The 18,426-nt window shown below is 44.4% G+C and overlaps 1 protein-coding gene across 4 annotated transcripts in view; it reads left to right on the forward strand.

Annotated features, from left to right (window-relative positions):
• Window positions 1-17,360, forward strand: part of ZNF823 (zinc finger protein 823) — a 29,605-nt gene extending 12,245 nt beyond the window's left edge. The window contains exons 2-5 of one of the 4 annotated variants that reach the window (XR_002725612.1): window positions 1,596-1,722; window positions 2,652-2,712; window positions 3,555-5,249; window positions 17,304-17,360. Coding sequence is in view for 3 of the 4 variants with exons in the window: in XM_023188639.1 (XP_023044407.1) it covers window positions 1,596-1,722; window positions 2,652-2,712; window positions 3,555-5,196 (1,830 nt within the window). In the remaining variant the exon portion in view is untranslated. Of the gene's footprint in view, window positions 1-1,595; window positions 1,723-2,651; window positions 2,713-3,554; window positions 5,641-17,303 lie in introns of those variants that run through there. The other 3 variants (XM_023188639.1, XM_023188640.1, XM_023188641.1) reach the window with 3 other exon arrangements.
• Window positions 17,361-18,426: the final 1,066 nt, after the last annotated feature.

An 18,426-nucleotide genomic window follows, 5' to 3' on the forward strand; every position in this document is an offset into this window, starting at 1 on the left:
GGTGGGGACTCTGCAGAGTCCCTAGGTGGCACAGGATATTGCATGGCCAGGGGCCCAGTGTTTAGTTCAGGTCTCTTCCTCTTCTCATAAGGACACTAGGCTTACTCCTGAGATACCGTATTTATTCATTAAGCCATTTATCTACGAATGGATTAGTCCATTCCTGAGGTCCAAACCCTCAAGATCCAATCAACTCTTTTTTTTTTTTTTTTTTGAGACAGAGTCTTGCTCTGTCGCTCAGGCTGGAGTGCAGTGGCACGATCTTGGCTCACTGCAAGCTCCGCCTCCCGGGTTCACGCCATTCTCCTGCCTCAGTCTCCCAAGTAGCTGGGACTACAGGCGCCCGTCACCACGCCCGGCTAATTTTTTGTATTTTTAGTAGAGATGGAGTTTCACTGTATTAGCCAGGATGGTCTCAATCTCCTGACCTCCCAAAGTGCTGGGATTGCAGATGTGAGCCACCGCATCCAGTCCCAATCAACTCTTTTTTTTTTTTTTTTTTTGAGACGGAGTCTCACTCTGTCACCCAGGCTGGAGTGCAGTGGCCGGATCTCAGCTCACTGCAAGCTCTGCCTCCCGGGTTTACGTCATTCTCCTGCCTCAGCCTCCCGAGTAGCTGGGACTACAGGCGCCCGCCACCTCGCCCGGCTAGTTTTTTGTATTTTTTTTAGTAGAGACGGGGTTTCACCGTGTTAGCCAGGATGGTCTCGATCTCCTGACCTCGTGATCCGCCCGTCTCGGCCTCCCAAAGTGCTGGGATTACAGGCTTGAGCCACTGCGCCCGGCCTAAACTCCTGTTCTTTTTTTTTTTTTTTTGAGACGGAGTCTCGCTCTGTGGCCCAGGCTGGAGTGCAGTGGCCGGATCTCAGCTCACTACAAGCTCCGTCTCCCAGTTTTACACCATTCTCCTGTCTCAGCCTCCCGAGTAGCTGGGACTACAGGCGCCCGCCACCTCGCCCGGCTAGTTTTTTGTGTTTTTTATTAGAGACGGGGTTTCACCGTGTTAGCCAGGATGGTCTCGGTCTCCTGACCTCGTGATCCGCCCGTCTCGGCCTCCCAAAGTGCTGGGATTGCAGGCCTGAGTCACCGTGCCTGGCCCCTATATTTTTGCATAAACAGTTTAGGTACGCTCAGCCTCTGCTTTAGTTACGTTGGTGGGACCCCGTTCTTAGTCCAGTGCCTAGACACCATGAAAGATCCAAGTTTGCAAATGAGCCTTTGTCAGGATATGCAGTTTCAGGACTGGGAGTGGTAATTCTTCTACACAATAGGTAGTTATACGTTGTCATGACAAGAACTACACAAACCGCTGTAGAAATAGACATCGGGGTGACACAGGCAATAAGACTCACTCACTTAACTCACCAACAAGAGGCAGGTTCCTATTCGACTGTTACTTTACCAAACACATTCAACTAAAGCATCACAATGGTTTTGTGGGGGAAAAGTGAGTGTAGACAGAATAAGAGTGGGTTTACTATGTCATTGAATAAATGCTTGGAAACCACAGCATCATGCAAAGTTTATGCAGTGAGTATGGATTCTCAGTGCTGTCTGTCTCAACCTTCCTCCTCTGCACATGTGGAATGTTTCAGGACTCAGTGGCCTTTGAGGATGTGGCTGTGAACTTCACACAAGAGGAGTGGGCTTTGCTGGGTCCATCACAGAAGAGTCTCTACAGAAATGTCATGCAGGAAACCATTAGGAACCTGGACTGTATAGGTAAGGATGACGTCATCTCTTCACTCAGTCAATTGGAGACATTTGTTTCCTGGTCATCAACCCTGTTCATGGATTGAAATATGGAAAGAGCATATGGTTGGCCCTTGAACAACACAGGGATTAGAAGTGCCAGCCCCTCAAACAGACTTACATCCTTTAAGAATTTTTTTTGTCCCCCACAACTTAACCACTAATAACCTATTGTTGACTGGCCCACTTATCGATAACATAAACATTAGATTAATCCATATATTGTATGTCTTGTACTCTCACAATAAAGTGAGCTAGGGAAGGACAATGTTGATGAGAATCATAAGAAGAGAAAGTGGCCGGACGCGGTGGCTCACGCCTGTAATCCTAGCACCTTGGGAGGCCGAGGCGGGTGGATTACGAGGTCAGGAGATTGAGACCATCCTGGCTAACATGGTGAAACCCCGTTTCTACTAAAATTACAAAAAAAATCATCTGGGCATGGTGGTGGGCGCCTGTAGTCCCAGCTACTAGGGAGGCTGAGGCAGGAGAATGGCGTGAACCTGGGAGGCGGAGCTTGCAGTGAGCTGAGATCGCGCCGATCGCGCCACTGCCCTCCAGTCTCAGAGACAGAACGAGACTCCGTCTCAAAAAAAAGAAGAGCAACTATATTTACTATTCATTAAGTGGAAGTAGATCATCATAAAGGTTCTCACCCTTGTCGTCTTCACATTGAGTGGGCTGAGGAAGAGGAGGGATTGGTCTTGCCATCCCAGGGGTAGCAGAGACTGAAGAACATTCATGTATAAGTGGAGCTGTGCAGTTCAAACCCGTGTTATTGAAGACTCGCGTGTACTTTGGGGAGTGAATCATGCATGATTGCAGTACACGTAAAATCTTAAGAGTTTTTCTACAATTTTGTAAAAATTTTTAGTGATTTTCCTGGGTCTACCTTTTAGAAACGAAATGGGAGGACCAGAGCATTGGAGATCAGTGCCAAAATCCCAGGAGAAATCTAAGGTAATTTGCGCTCACAAAAGAAAGCTATGCCCCTACAGTGGTTCATAGAATGATAAGAAAATTTTAAAAACAAGCAGAGAAAATAAACAAGCCCAGCTTAAATTTATTCATTCTAATAATTCTTTTTCTGACCAAGCACAGTGGCTCACACATGTAATCTCAGCACTTTGGGCGGCCAAAGTGGGAGGATTACTTGAGTCTAGGAGTTTGAGATCAGCCTGGGCAACATAGTGAGATCCCCATCTCTATAAAAAAAAATTTCCCCAGGAACATATAGTTAAATGTGACATAGCTATTCAGTCTTTGCAAAACAGTTCCCTTGGAAATGGAATTAAGAATCTCCATGTGGGCCAGGAGCGGTGGCTCACGCCTGTAATCCCAGCACTTTGGGGGGCTGAGGTGGGTGGATCACCCGAGGTTGGGAGTTCAAGACCAGCCTGGCCAACATGGAGAAACCCCGTCTCTACTAAAAATACAAAATTAGCCAGCCGTGGTGGCGCATGCCTGTAATCCTAGTTACTTGGGAGGCTGAGGCAGGAGAATTGCTTGAACCCGGGAGGCAGAGGTTGCGGTGAGCCAAGATTGCACCATTGCACTCCAGCCTGGGCAACAAGAGCGAAGCTCTGTCTCAAAAAAAAAAAAGAAAGAATCTCCATGTGAATATCACTGTTTTGCTAATAGCTGTCATGGGACCATCTTACACAGCACTGTCACTTCACATTCAAACAGGGGATGAAGCCTGTACTTTGCATGATAATGTTAAAAATGTAAATCTAGTACTTCAATACACATAAAATCACTTGTAAACAAACCTTTAGTAATGTATTTCTTATTCGTTACAGAAGTCATCCATGTGAAATTAAAGATGATAGTCAATGTGGAGAAAGTTTTGGCCAGATTCCAGATAGTACTGTGACCAAGAACACTCCTCGAGGAAATTCATGTGACAGCAGTGAGTGTGGAGAAGTCGCCATGGGTCATTCATCTCTTAATTGCAACATCAGAGTTGACACTGGACACAAATCATGTGAGCATCAGGAATATGGAGAGAAGCCATATACACATAAACAACGTGGGAAAACCATCAGTCATCAGCACTCCTTTCAAACACATGAAAGGCCTCCCACCGGAAAGAAACCCTTCGATTGTAAAGAATGCGCAAAAACCTTTAGTTCTCTTGGAAACCTTCGCAGACACATGGCGGCACACCATGGAGATGGACCTTATAAATGTAAGTTGTGTGGGAAAGCCTTTGTTTGGCCCAGTTTATTTCATTTGCACGAAAGAACGCACACTGGAGAGAAACCGTATGAATGTAAGCAGTGTTCTAAAGCCTTTCCTTTTTACAGTTCCTATCTAAGACATGAGAGAATCCACACGGGAGAGAAAGCGTATGAATGTAAACAGTGTTCCAAAGCCTTTCCTGATTACAGTACCTATCTAAGACATGAAAGAACTCACACCGGAGAGAAACCCTATAAATGTACACAATGTGGGAAAGCCTTCAGCTGTTACTATTACACTCGACTCCACGAAAGGACTCACACGGGAGAACAACCCTACGCATGTCAGCAATGTGGGAAAACGTTTTATCATCACACCAGCTTTCGAAGACACATGATAAGGCACACTGGAGATGGACCTCATAAATGTAAGATATGTGGGAAAGGCTTTGATTGTCCTAGTTCGGTTCGAAATCATGAAACGACTCACACTGGAGAGAAACTCTATGAATGTAAACAGTGTGGGAAAGTTTTATCTCATAGCTCAAGCTTTCGAAGTCACATGATAACACACACAGGAGATGGACCCCAGAAATGCAAGATATGTGGGAAAGCCTTCGGTTGTCCCAGTTTATTTCAAAGACACGAAAGGACTCACACTGGAGAGAAACCCTATGAATGTAAACAATGTGGTAAAGCCTTCAGTCTTTCCGGTTCCCTTCGAAGACATGAAGCAACTCACACTGGAGTGAAACCGTATAAATGTAAATGTGGGAAAGCCTTTAGTGATCTCTCTTCCTTTCAAAATCATGAGACAACTCACACTGGAGAGAAGCCGTATGAGTGTAAGGAATGTGGGAAGGCATTCAGTTGTTTCAAATACCTTTCTCAGCATAAAAGGATCCACACAGTAGAAAAACCTTACGAGTGTAAAACATGTAGGAAAGCCTTCAGTCATTTCAGTAACTTAAAAGTCCACGAAAGGATTCACTCTGGAGAGAAGCCGTATGAATGTAAGGAATGTGGGAAAGCATTTTCTTGGCTCACTTGCCTTCTAAGACATGAAAGAATTCACACTGGAGAGAAACCCTATGAATGTCTCCAATGTGGTAAAGCCTTCACTCGTTCCCGTTTCCTTCGAGGACATGAAAAAACTCACACTGGAGAGAAGCTGTATGAATGTAAGGAATGTGGGAAAGCACTGAGTTCTCTCCGTTCCTTGCATAGACATAAAAGGACTCACTGGAAAGATACTCTGTAAATGTATGGAATGTGGGAAAACATTCAGTACTTTTACTTAATTTCAGAAACTTGAAAGAACTCACTTTGGAGATAGACCCTATGAATGTAAACACGGGATAAAGCCTTAAGCAGTTTCAATTTTTTAAATATAGTTATCCCCCAATATATTGCAGGGGATTGGTTCCAGCACCCCCTAAATCCACAGATGCCAAGTCCTTTGTTATATGGCATATTTGCATGTAACCTATGCACATCCTCCTGTATACTGTGTAAGTCATCTCTAGATTACTTTTAATACCTCATGCGTTGTAAAAGCTATGTAAATAGTTGTTTGATTGTATTGTTTAGAGAATCATGACAAGAAAAATAGTCTCTACATGTTCAACACAGACACAACCATTGCAGGCCCGCCTACAGAGTATATGTCACCCAGAACATTAAAATTTCTTTGTTTTAACATTCACAGATTGCTTTTGTTTTGTGACCTGAACGAGCATGTTAACACTCATCAAAATCCTGCTTCTCTCTTGATAACCCAAGTATAATGATGGTGATGATGATTGCTGGATGGTGCCTAACACTGTCATGTGTTGTAGCATTATAGATAAGCAGTGAGACACCAGGCTAAGTTGAATCTTGACAGAATGTCAGGATGATCATCAGTGTTGAAAGAACTAGGTTCTGATGCAGATGTTGACTTGTTGGAGGAGATCAAATAATACTACTGTCAAGATCTGTTCAGCTTCAGTGCTGCAGATCCTTAACCATGGAAGGTTCTGTGTTTACGTTTGCAGGTGCTTAGTGAGAAGTGTAGGACTAGTTTTTCTTTTTTTTTTTGAGTCATCAAAAAAATCTTGCACTGTTTGTTGGCATGTTATTCCGTGGGTGACATGGAGGCTTAGTTCCATCAACGGATCTTACTTGAGGATGAGGAACTTTCTTAATATTTTTGTCTATTGAAAAACTGCACATGTTTCAAGTGTCCAAATCTGTGGCCCTGCCTCTTTTAAGTCATCGTCATCATCATCAATCTATACAGCATTTCAGCACATCTTTGAGTTCCTTGTTGTAAGAATTTATGCTCTTCTGTGTGTTCCTCAACATCGTCTTCAGTCCTGTCAGAGATAGCCTTTCTTACCAGCTTCCCTTGCAATATTTAAGATATTCTTGGCCAGGCGCGGTGGCTCATGCCTGTAATCCCAACACTTTGGGAGGCCGAGGAGGGTGGGTCACCTAAGGTCAGGAGTTCGAGACCAGCCTGAGCAATATGATGAAACCCTGTCTTTACTAAAAATACAAAAATTAGCCAGGTGTGGTGGCATGTACCTGTAATCTCAGCCACTCAGGAGGCTGAGACAGGAGAATCACTTGAACCCAGGAGGTGGAGGTTGCAGTGAGCCGAGATCACACCATTGCACTCCAGCCTGGGCAAGAGAGCGAGACTCCATCTCAAAAAAAATAAAGCATAAAAAGTAAAAGATATTCCTAACTACTGCATCAATAGTGGGGAAGCCCCTGAAATCATTGACTCCCTCACTCCATAATGGCTTCCAGCTTGCTTTGGGGTTCTTGAGCTTTGGGGCATCTAGAGCCTCTGCAGTAAGAACTGTTGCATGTGCAATTGTGAAGTGCTTTCATAAATCCACTATGGTACAGTCAGAGTTAGCATCAGGATGGCATGAATCCTCCCGAAGGTCAGGTGAGTATAAGTCACCTTAATCTACTTGATTATACCTTAATTGAGTAGCTGTCACTGTGATGTAGTGTTAGGAGCAGGGACATCACTTCACATTCTTAGTGGAAAAGCAGAGATTGGAGATGACCAGGAGCATTGTCAATTATGAGAAGGACCTTGAGTGGCAGTCCCTTCTCTTCAAGGTATTTCTCTCTTTTGAGATGGAATCTCGCTCTGTCACCAGGCTGAAGTGCAGTGGTGCGATCTCGGCTCATTGCAACCTCCGCCTCCCGGGTTCAAGCAATTCTCCTGCCTCAGCTTCCCGAGTAACTGAGACTACAGGCACACGCCACCAAGCCCAGCTAATTTTTGTATATATATATATATTTTTTTAGTAGAGATGGAGTTTCACCATGTTGGCCAGGATGGTCTTGATCTCTTGACTTCGTGATCCGCCCACCTCGGCCTCCCAAAGTGCTGGGATTACAGGCGTGAGCCACCACGCCCAGCCTCTTCAAGGTATTTCTTCACATCAGGATGAAGCCTTGGTAGAAGTATTCCAAGGACAAGATGGCCATCACCCAAGCCTTCCTGTATTTTTGCCAGAATGGAGGCAGGCAAGTTTTGCTTTTGTTCTAAAGGACCTAGGGATTATTTGCTCAGGAGCCAAGGCCTGGCTTGTTCTTGTGACCTGCCACATTGCCACACTGCACCAGAGTAGGTGATCTTTCCAAGCCCTGAACCCCAGGGCCTCCTTGGCAGTCATGGATGTAGGTACCACTGGACCTCTTTCTTTTTCTAGGGCTTACCCAATTCATTGCAATGGAGGACTTGCTTTGGAAGGTAGACTTTCTTTCTATGAGTTTTGTGAGCTCTGCTGGGAATGCTAATATTGCATTGGCATAAGCCAGTGTCAATTCTCCTGTGGTCTTTAAATGTTTGAGGCTCTGGTGCTTTATGTAGCTAGCACAGCCAGGCAATACTGGCCTGAAACTCCTTTTTCTTGCTCTCCTCAACCTTCTCACAGTGATATTCATAGAGGCTGTTTTTTCACACTTTATTTTATTATCAAAAGGGATGTTGTTTAGCGACGTGTCCTCTAGCCACACACTTAATGCTTTCTCAGTCTTTACACACAGTTTATCATGAAGCAGAGGGGTCGTTTTTCCCATTATAGAGGCAGCTCTAAGACTTCCAAGAATTTCAGCTTCTTTCTGCTTTAGTGTGTGAATGCTTAGTTTGTTCTTACCATGTGGCCCACTTTCAAAAGTGACATGGCATTTTTCAAAACATCTCTCTAAGATTTTTATTTTCTCATTGAGAAATAGCACTTTTTGCTCCCTGCTAGCCTTTTAGGGATAACTTCGACCACTTGATTAGTTTTTAGGACCCATTTTTCCATTTTTTTACATATAGCATCTCAAGGGACTCTGAACAGACAAAACAAGAATTGAAAAACAAGAGCAAAGTTGGTAGACTGACACTTCCTGATTCCAAAACTTAGAGCAAATTTATACTAATAAAAAAAATTTAGTGTCAGCATACTGACACAGAAATAGACCATTGTGACAAAATACACAGGACAGAAATACATGTTTGCCTAGTGAGTCCAACAATTTTTGACACGCATACTATGATGACACAATGGAGGATAAGATCGTGTTTCCATAGAATGATGCTGGGGGAAAATGCACATCCATATGCAACAGAATGAAAATGTCCCCTTCCTGGCCGGGCGCGGTGGCTCACGCCTGTAATCCCAGCACTTTGGGAGGCCAAGGCTGGCAGATCACCTGAGTTCAGGAGTTCAAAACCAGCCTGACCACACCGTCTCTATTAAAAATACAAAATTAGCTGGGCATGGTAGCGCATGCCTGTAATCCCAGCTACTTGGGAGGTTGAGGCAGGAGAATCGCTTGAACCCAGGAGGTGGAGGTTGCAGTGAGCTGAGATCGCGCCACTGCTCTCCAGCCTCGTGACAGAGTGAGACTCCGTCTCAAAAAATAAAAATAAAAAAGTATAAGGCAAAAGCTTTATGAACCTGGATTTTCCAATGATTTTCTGGATATGACCCGTAAGAGAAAAAATAAATGGAAATGTATGGAATTTTAAAACTTTTGGCATCAAAATAGACAACCCATAGAATGAGAGAAAGCATTTCCATTCATGCATCTGACAAGAAATTAATATGCAGACTGCTGAGGGAACTCTAAAAAGTCAACAACAAAAAGCAGACCACCTGTTATGGAATAAATGTGTCCTCATAAAATTCACTCATTCTAATCCGTTTCCCTAATGTGAGAGAATTAGGGAATGTCTTCTTTGGAATATAATACAGACTAGGTTAGATCATGAGAGTGGAGCCTCAATAATGCAATCGGTTACCTATTGTGAATCCTCCCAACAGCTTGCTTTTTTGCTCTACTGCCTTGGGGCATACATTAAGATAGCTATCTATGAGGCTAGGCATGGTGGTTCATGCCTGTAATCCAAGCACTCTGGGAGGCTGAGGTGGGCAGATCACTTGAGCCCAGGAGTTCAAGACCAGCCTGGGCAACATGATAAAGTCCCATTTCTACAAAGAATACAAAAATGAGCTGGGCATGGTGGCACATGCCTGTAGTTCCAGCTACTCGGGAGGCTGAGGTGGGAGGATCACCCAAGCCCAGGGAAGCCAAGGCTGCAGTGAGCCATGATCATGCCACTGCACTGCAGCCTGGGTGACAGAGTGAGACTGTGTCTCAAAAAACAAACAAACAAACGAAGCTATCTGTGAATCAGAAAATAGGCCCTCATCAGACACTAAATCTGCCACTACCTAAATTTGTTGTAATTTTGTCTTTGGACACTGGTAAGAGCTCACAAAAGAGGACAGGCAGGCCGGGCATGGTGGCTCATGCCTATAATGCCAGCACTTTGGGAGGATGAGGAAGGAGGATCGCTTGAGCCCAGGAGTTCAAGACTAACCTAGGCAGTGTGGCAAGACCCCATCTCTAAAACATAAAAATAAAAAGAGGCATAAAGCAAGTTTTCATCTTACTAGGGCACACAAAAAATCATGTACAAAATTTTGGTGGATATATGGACAATAAAGGCAATACTGATGTGGTCTCAGAATTGAGGATAATATGATTAAATAATACAGAAAAGATAAACCGTTGTAGAAAGTGGCAAAGAACTTGTACTTTGCCACTGTACTTCAGTGCTGTTTTGGAGACAGTAGAACTAAGAAGTGATGAAACTTGATATTGAGCTGACAATAGTTCTTGGAAATGTTGAAAAAATCAACTTGGTTCCTCTTGACTGCATATACTAAAATGTGAGGAGAGACCAGGCGCGGTGGCTCACACTTGTAATCCCAGCACTTTGGGAGGCTGAGGCGGGCAGATCACTTGAGGTTAGGAGTTCGAGTCCAGCCTGGCCAACGTGGTGAAACCCTGTCTCTACTAAAAATACAAAAATTCGCTAGGTGTGGTGGTGCGTGCCTGTAATCCCAGCTGCTCGGGAGGCTAAGGCAGGAGATCGCTTGAACTCAGGTGGCGGAGGTTGCAGTGAGCTGAGATCACATCCGTGCACTCCAGCCTGGGCGACAGGATGTCTCAAATAAATAAATAAATAAAATGTGAGTAGAGAAAAATGTTGGAGATGGAAATATTAAGCAAGAAGAAATTGAAATGAAAATGTTTAGAAAAGGATTATTGCAAAGATGAAAAGGCATGTTGGGAAGAGTGCACCAAGGGTGTGTCCAAGACCTTTGGATAGGAAGAGTGGTATGCTTGCCAACCATGGACTTAGCCACCTCAGCAGTAAAATAGCCCCTTTGAACTGAAAGTGAAGGTCACAGGAAGAAAGGAATGAAAGTTGTTGAACCTGTGTTATTTTACAGGACTCATCCATAGAGCTGAATGTGTGGTATTCTTAGAGACAAGAGAAGAAGGATCCCTGTAGCTGTTTAGAGGTCACGAAGGCTGCCTCCTGAGTATAAACAGTAGGGGACATTTTGGAGTGTCCACAAACAAGATGAGCTAAACCCAGAAGTGTGGATGTGGTGCCGTCAAACACTATTTGGGTTTGACCCGTGTCTAACAGAGTTGCTGGGACACAATTGCTGTGTCCCAATTCCTTAAGGGCACAGTACTGAATGAAAAGGGATTATTATTTAGCCTTAAGATCTTAGGAAGTTTACCTTTCTAGGTTTTGGACTTGCTTGGGAACTGTCAGTCTTCCACCTGTTATATTGCTCCCCTTTGGAATAGCATTGTTTATCTCTTAACTGTTCCACCATTATATTTTACAAGCACACAACTGATTTGATTTTACATCTGGAGAAGAATGTTGGCTCAGCATGAATGTGACCTCAACTCTCACCTCTATCTGATTCAGATGCTATTTAAATGAGACTTTGATTTTAGGCTTCAGAGTTAATGATAGAATGAGTCAAGACTTTTGGTGGTATTAGGATGGAATGAATGATGATTCCGCATGTGAGGAAATAAATTGGGGTGGCGAGTACAATATTATTGAGTTTATTTGTTCCCTGAAATTCATACGTTGAAAGCCTACTCTCTAATATATGGAATGAGGAGATGGGATCTCTGGGAGGTCATTAGGATGAAATGAGACCATGAGAGTAGGGCCCTCATGAATAGGGTTAAGAGGGTAAATTTTGGCCAGGCACAGTGGCTCATCCCTGTAATCCCAGAACTTTGGGAGGCCGAGGCAGGGGGATCATAAGGTCAGGAGATCAAGACCATCCTGGCCAACATGGTGAAACCCCGTCTGTACTAAAAATACAAAAATTAGCTGGGTGTGGTGGCGCACGCCTACAGTCCCAGCTGCTCGGGAGGCCAAGGCAGGAGAATCGCTTGAATCCAGGAGGCAGAGGTTGCAGTGAACCGAGATCGTGCCATTGCATTCCAACTTGGTGACAGAGTGAGACCCCGTCTCAAAAAAAAAAAAAAAAAAAGAGAGAGTAAATTTTATTTTATGTGTATTTTTGCACCATAAATACAGTCACGGGAAAAAGCCACAGTAGTGCAGAGACTTGGATTATCAAGATACCAAGGAGCCCTTGGTCACATGTTTCCTTGTCCTGAGCACTTTGTTCATTTTCTTCTGTCCATGAAAAACCTGTTCCCATGCAATCTCTTTGACTGTCAGGCAACCTTTAGATTTGATCCCCAGGCTTAGGTCACCTACTGCCACACAGCTTTGCTCCCAATTTGTGCCATACTGACTTTGGACCCGTGGATGATGCTAACACCTTCCTATTGTCTGTTTAGAAGGAACTGTCTTAATTTCCTCTGCATAATATTCATAAGCTGAAGTTGAGCCACGAAAAAGTTTTATTCATGATTGAGCCTTCTAAAATATGAGAAAAATTAAGCAGCACAAACTAAAAATAACAATAAAGTAGAAAAGAATTTCCTAACTATAAAAAATTGAGAACATATAATGCAACATAAGGGATCATTGAAATGTAATTCTGTACCTGGGCTAGAAGTTCAAGAAATAGATATAGAGAGATCATGACCTGCACAAGAAGCAATTTTCTGATTCTAATTGTAGAGTAAATGGTGAAGGGGAAATATGTAATATAACATGGAAATTTCCAGGTTGGATGAATGAGGGAAATCTTGTCCTCATAATGTTATAGAATGTATGTAGAGTTCATTTTTTAATTTAGGAAGGACAGTAAATTCTGCTTTCATCCTATATGTCTTTACAATGTAGGTTGACTTGAGGTTCTGTCATGTTTACTCAAGTGTTTATCATGTAAATAACTTACCACAATCAGGGTCAATTTTCCAGTGATCTATGGATAAATTCCAGTGATATACAAACATATTTATCCTCTAAAGCCCTATTTTTTTTTTTTTTTTTTTGAGATAGGATCTCACTCTCTTGCCTGGGCTGGGGTGCAGTGGCGTGATCTCAGCTTACTGCAACCTCCACCTCCCGAGTTCATGCCATTCTCCTGCCTCAGCCTCCCGAGTAGCTGGGACTGCAGGCTCCCACCACCACACCCGGCTAATTTTTTGTATTTTTTTAATAGAGATGGGGTTTCACTGTGTTAGCCAGGATGGTCTCGATCTCCTGACCTCGTGATCCGCCCGCCTTGACCTCCCAAAGTGCTGGGATTACAGGCGTGAGCCACTGCGCCCAACCTAAAGTCCTATTATATTTTTGCCTTTCTGAGGTATTTTGTTGCATGTGTTAACAACCTTTAGGTTTACACATCCAACAATACATTCTTTCTACTTTGCTATGGTAGTCATTTAGTTAGCTCACTTTTTTATGGTTTCATTTGTAAATATAATGTACATGTTACATTATTCTATATTGCAGGCCCCACAATCCATTAACTACTTATTATTTTATGCAGTTGCCTTTTAAATCTATAACGAGAAGAAAGATGAAGAAATACACATACTGTTTGTCTTTCCCGCTTACTTAATCTCTAATGGTGCTCTTTGTTTTTCCCTGTAGATTTTGACATGTTTTTATTTCAAATTGAAGACCTTCCTTTGATCTTTCTTGTAGGGCTGGTGTAGTAGGAACACATTCTCTTTATATATATATATATTTTTTAAGCCTGGGATAGTTTTTCTTTTGTCTTCTATTTTGAAGATGAATTTTTTGGATATAGGATTCTTCATTAAGGTATGTTTCAAAGCACAGCATGATGAGGAACTGGTAGGTGAGAGGTTTCCCAGTGAAAGGAGGAACAGAATCTAATGAAAGCAAATATAGCCAGGCGCGGTGGCTCACGCCTGTAATCCCAGCACTTTGGAAGGCTGAGGCGGGTGGATCACGAGGTCGGGAGATGGAGACCATCCTGGCTAACACGGTGAAACTCCCTCTCTACTAAAAATACAAAAAATTTAGCCAGGCGTGGTGGCGGGTGCCAGTAGTCCCAGCTACTCGGGAGGCTGAGGCAGGAGAATGGCGTGAACCCAGGAGGCGGAGGTTGCAGTGAGCCGAGATCACGCCACTGCACTCCAACCTGGGTGACAGAGTGAGACTCCGTCTCAAAAAAAAAAAGAAAGCAAATATGTCTATTTCACCCAAGTCATTTATTATTACAGTAGTCTATATTACTTACTGTCAAAAAATGATCATTATGTTGGGAGGCCGAGGTGGGCGGATCACTTGAGGTCAGGAGTTCAAGACCAACCTGGCCAACATGGCGCAACCCCATATCTACTAAAAATACAAAAACTAGCCGGGTGTGGTGGTAGGTGCCTGTAATCCCAGCTACTCAGAAGGCTGAAGTGGGAAAATCACTTGAACCCGGGAGGCAGAGGTTGCAGTGAGCTGAGATTGCACCACTACACTCCAGCCTGGGTGATAGCGTGAGACTCAGTCTCAAAAAAAAAAAAAAAAAAATCACTATGAAGAACCAGACAGAAGACACAAGTATTGTGATTGGAGGTGATAGCACTGTTTGCCCAGGAAACTAAAAACAAAACACCTGGAAAAGTATTAAACCTGAGAATGGAGTCAAGTTCCTGCTTACGGAATAAACGTATGCTGTGTACACAATAACATAAACTATATACTATTGAATTAAAATCACATTTCTTACAAATATATATAAATTTCTGAGGAATAGAACTAATTCCATGTGCAGCATCTATGTGCTGACAAGTGTGAGAGTTTCCTGATGAAATGACCTGCTTGTCACCTCCATGGATATATGTCTACAACTGTGTTGGATTGAAGGCTCCTCATCTTCACCCAACTGGAGGTAAATGTACATAAGTAATTCAGGAAAGCTTTAACCAAATTAATTCATGTATAATATTCCAGAAAAGTTGCCACATCAAAGAGATGTTATAAAATATGTAAATATTATCTTTCTCAGTCGCTCATTGACAAAGTGGATCTTCACTATGGATTCCTAAGTCTTATATTGATAAATTAATGTGAGGTATCTTTGTAAATTTTCTTTACACAAAGGTTCATCACAGCCATTTAAAAAAAAAAAAAAAAAAAAGCCAGGTGCAAGTGGCTCACGCCTGTAATCCCAGCACTTTGGGAGGCATGTATCACCTGAGGTCAGGAGTTCGAGACCAGCCTGGCCAACATGGTGAAACCCCGTCTCTATTAAAAATACAAAAATTAGCCCAGCGTAGTAGTGCATCTCTGTGGTCCCAGCTACTTGGGAGGCTGAGGTGGGAGAATTGCTTGAACCTGGGAGGTAGAAGTTACAGTGAGCCACTGCCCTCCAACCTGGGCGACAGAGCGAGACTCTGTCTCGAAAAAAAAAAAAAAAAAGAATAAAATCATGTCCTTTGGTGCAGCATGGATGCAGCTGGAGGCTGTTCTCCTAAAAAAATTAACACAGGAACAGAAAACCAAGTACCACATATTCTCACTTAGAAATGGGAGTTAAACAGCCCGGTGCAGTGGCTCATGCCTGTAATCCCAGCACTTTGGGAGGCTGAAGCAGGCAGATCACGAGGTCAGGAGTTCAAGACCAGCCTGGCCAACATGGTGAAACCCCGTCTCTAATAAAAATGCAAAAATTAGCTGGGTATGGTGGCAGGCTTCTGTAATCCCAGCTACTCGGGAGGCTAAGGCAGGAGAATCGTTTGAACCCGGGAGGTGGAAGTCGCAGCGATCCGAGATCGTGCCATTGCACTCCAGCCTGGGCGACAGGGCGAGACTCCATCTCAAAAAAATAATAATAAATGGGAGTTAAACATTGAGTAAACGTGAACATAAAGATGGGAACAATACATACTGGGGACTAGTAGATGGGGGAGGGAGGGAGGTGGAAGGCTGAAAAACTACCTGTTGGATACTATGCTCACTACCTGGGTGATGGAATCAATCATACTTTAAACCTCAGCATCACACAAAATGCCCAAGTGACAAACCTGCATGTGTACTCCCTGAATCTAAAATAAAAGTTGATTTAAAAAAGAGCTTTCATAGGTTGAATAGGTGGTGGGTTTGTTTTGGTAAAGTCAGTTAATAAAATTTTTCTTTCCATTTTGTATTCTCTTGGATCCTTGAGTTGCTTGAAGTTTATGTGTAATAGACAAGTAGATTTATTTCTTTATTATTATTATTATTATTATTTTTTGGAAACGGAGTCTGGCTCTATCGCCCGGGCTGGAGTGCAGTGGCCGGATCTCAGCTCATCGCAAGCTCCGCCTCCCGGGTTTACGCCATTCTCCTGCCTCAGCCTCCCGAGTAGCTGGGACTACAGGCGCCCGCCACCTTGCCCGGCTAGTTTTTTGTATTTTTTAGTAGAGACGGGGTTTCACCATGTTAGCCAGGATGGTCTCGATCTCCTGACCTCGTGATCCGCCGGTCTCGGCCTCCCAAAGTGCTAGGATTACAGGCTTGAGCCACCGCACCCGGCTTTATTATTATTTTTAGAGATAGCATCTTATTCTGTTATCCAGGCTGGAGTGCAGTGGTGTGATCATAGCTCACAGCAGCCTTGAACACCTGGGCTCGTGACATCCTCCTGCCTCAGTCTTAAGTAGTTAAGACTACTGGTGCATGGTACCAAACTCAGCTATTTTTTTTTTTTTTCGTAGAAATGGGGTCTCGCTATCTTGCTCAGGCTGTCTTGAACTCCTAGCCTTGAGCCATCTTCCCGCCTCAGTCTCCCAAAGCGTTGTGATTGCAAGCATGAGTCATGGTGCCTGGCAACAAGTTTAATTCTTATATGGGTTTAAAATCAATGCTTATCTAAAGAACCTTTGAAACATGACATTCTGGTATTTGTTGTGACTTTACTACTGGCCTTGTGTGGCAGGTACTGGATATCCGCCCCTATCCCACCCCGAACTGTTAGAGTCTGTCGTTCTCATGGCAGACAGTGACTTTTGGCTCTCGGAGGAAGCAGAAACCTCTCTCCTCCATCACGTTCTGCCCATCCCCTTCCAGGATCCTCGTGTTTTTCCTGCTTGCCTGTGTGCATGGTTCCCTGAATCCCAGGGTGAGCACATCGGTCGAGGGGTGCAAGCACTCCAGCCTCAGGGTGTGAGCACATCGGTCGTGGGGTGTGAGCACTCCAACCTCAGTGTGCGAGCATTCCAGTCTCAGGGTGCTAGCACTGCAGCCTCAGTGTGCGAGCACTCCAGCCTCAGTATGCGAGCACTCCAGCCTCAGGGTGCGAGCATCCCAGCTTCAGTGTGCGAGCACTGCAGCCTCAGGTTGCGAGCACTCCAGCCTCAGTGTGCGAGCACTCCAGCCTCAGGGTGAGAGCACCGCAGCCTCAGGGTGTGAGCATAAGGGAGGAGACCAACCCTCATATTGTCTTATGCCCAATTTCTACCTCCAAAGAAGTAAAAACTAAAAGGCAGAAATGAAATCCACTGGCAGACAGCCCGGCGCCGCACCCTGGGCCTGGTAGTTAAAGATCGACCTCTGACCTAATCGGTTATTTTATCTATAGATTACAGACATTGTATAGAAAAGTACTGTGAAGGCCGGGCGCGGTGGCTCAAGCCTGTAATCCCAGCACTTTGGGAGGCCTAGACGGGGTGGATTACGAGGTCAGGAGATCGAGACCATCCTGGCCTACAGGGTGAAACCCCGTCTCTACTAAAAAATACAAAAAACTAGCCGGGCGAGATGGCGGGCGCCTGTAGTCCCAGCTACTCGGGAGGCTGAGGCAGGAGAATGGCGTAAACCCGAGAGGCAGAGCTTGCAATGAGCCGAGATTGCGCCACTGCACTCCAGCCTGGGTGACAGAGCGAGACTCCGTCTCAAAAAAAGAAAAAAACAAAGAAAAGTACTGTGAAAATCCCTGTCCTGTTCTGTTCTGTTCTCATTACTGGTGCATGCAGCCCGCAGTCACGTACCCCCTGCTTGCTCAATCGATCACAACCCTCTCATGCAGACCCCCTTAGAGTTGTCAGCCCTTAAGAGGGACAGGAATTGCTCACTTGGGGAGTTCGGTTTTTAAGATGTGAGTCTTGTCGATGCTCCTGGTTGAATAAAGCCCTTCCTTCTTTAACTCGATGTCTTAGGGGTTTTGTCTGTGGCTCGTCCTGCTACAAGCACTCCAGCCTCAGTGTGTTGCTGACTGAGCGCACAGTCACTCCCCATCAGTTCCCATGAGTGGCCATTCTTGTACGTCAGGAGTGGTGAGACATGCCATGGCAGTGCTGGAAAGGCAGCCTCGCCCTTGGCCGCATGGTCTTCTTGGGACCGTCTTTCTAGTGTCCTCTCCCAGTTCCAGCCCAAGCCTTTTGCAGCCCTCCTGGGTCTCCACCACCTCAGACATTCTGTTGATTCAAATATCTCAGTGGTGAGGAATATGCAATACCCTTAGGGCTGAATCAGGCTGAAGGGGAAGCTTATGAGACTCACTTCTCAAACTTTCACAGGAAATACGGATCTTCATATTCAGCTTCTGATTCAGCAGATTAAGAGTAGGGCATAAAAATCTGCATTCCTGGCCAGGCACGGTGGCTCACGCTTCTAATCCCAGCACTTTGGGAGGCTGAGGCGGGTGGATTGCCTGAGGTCAGGAGTTCGAAACCAGTCTGGCCAACATGGTGAAACCCCATCTCTACTAAAAATACAAAAATTAGCCAGGCGTGG

The sequence above is a fragment of the Piliocolobus tephrosceles genome, chromosome 21, assembly GCF_002776525.5.
Source record: "Piliocolobus tephrosceles isolate RC106 chromosome 21, ASM277652v3, whole genome shotgun sequence".
NCBI lineage: Eukaryota > Metazoa > Chordata > Mammalia > Primates > Cercopithecidae > Piliocolobus > Piliocolobus tephrosceles.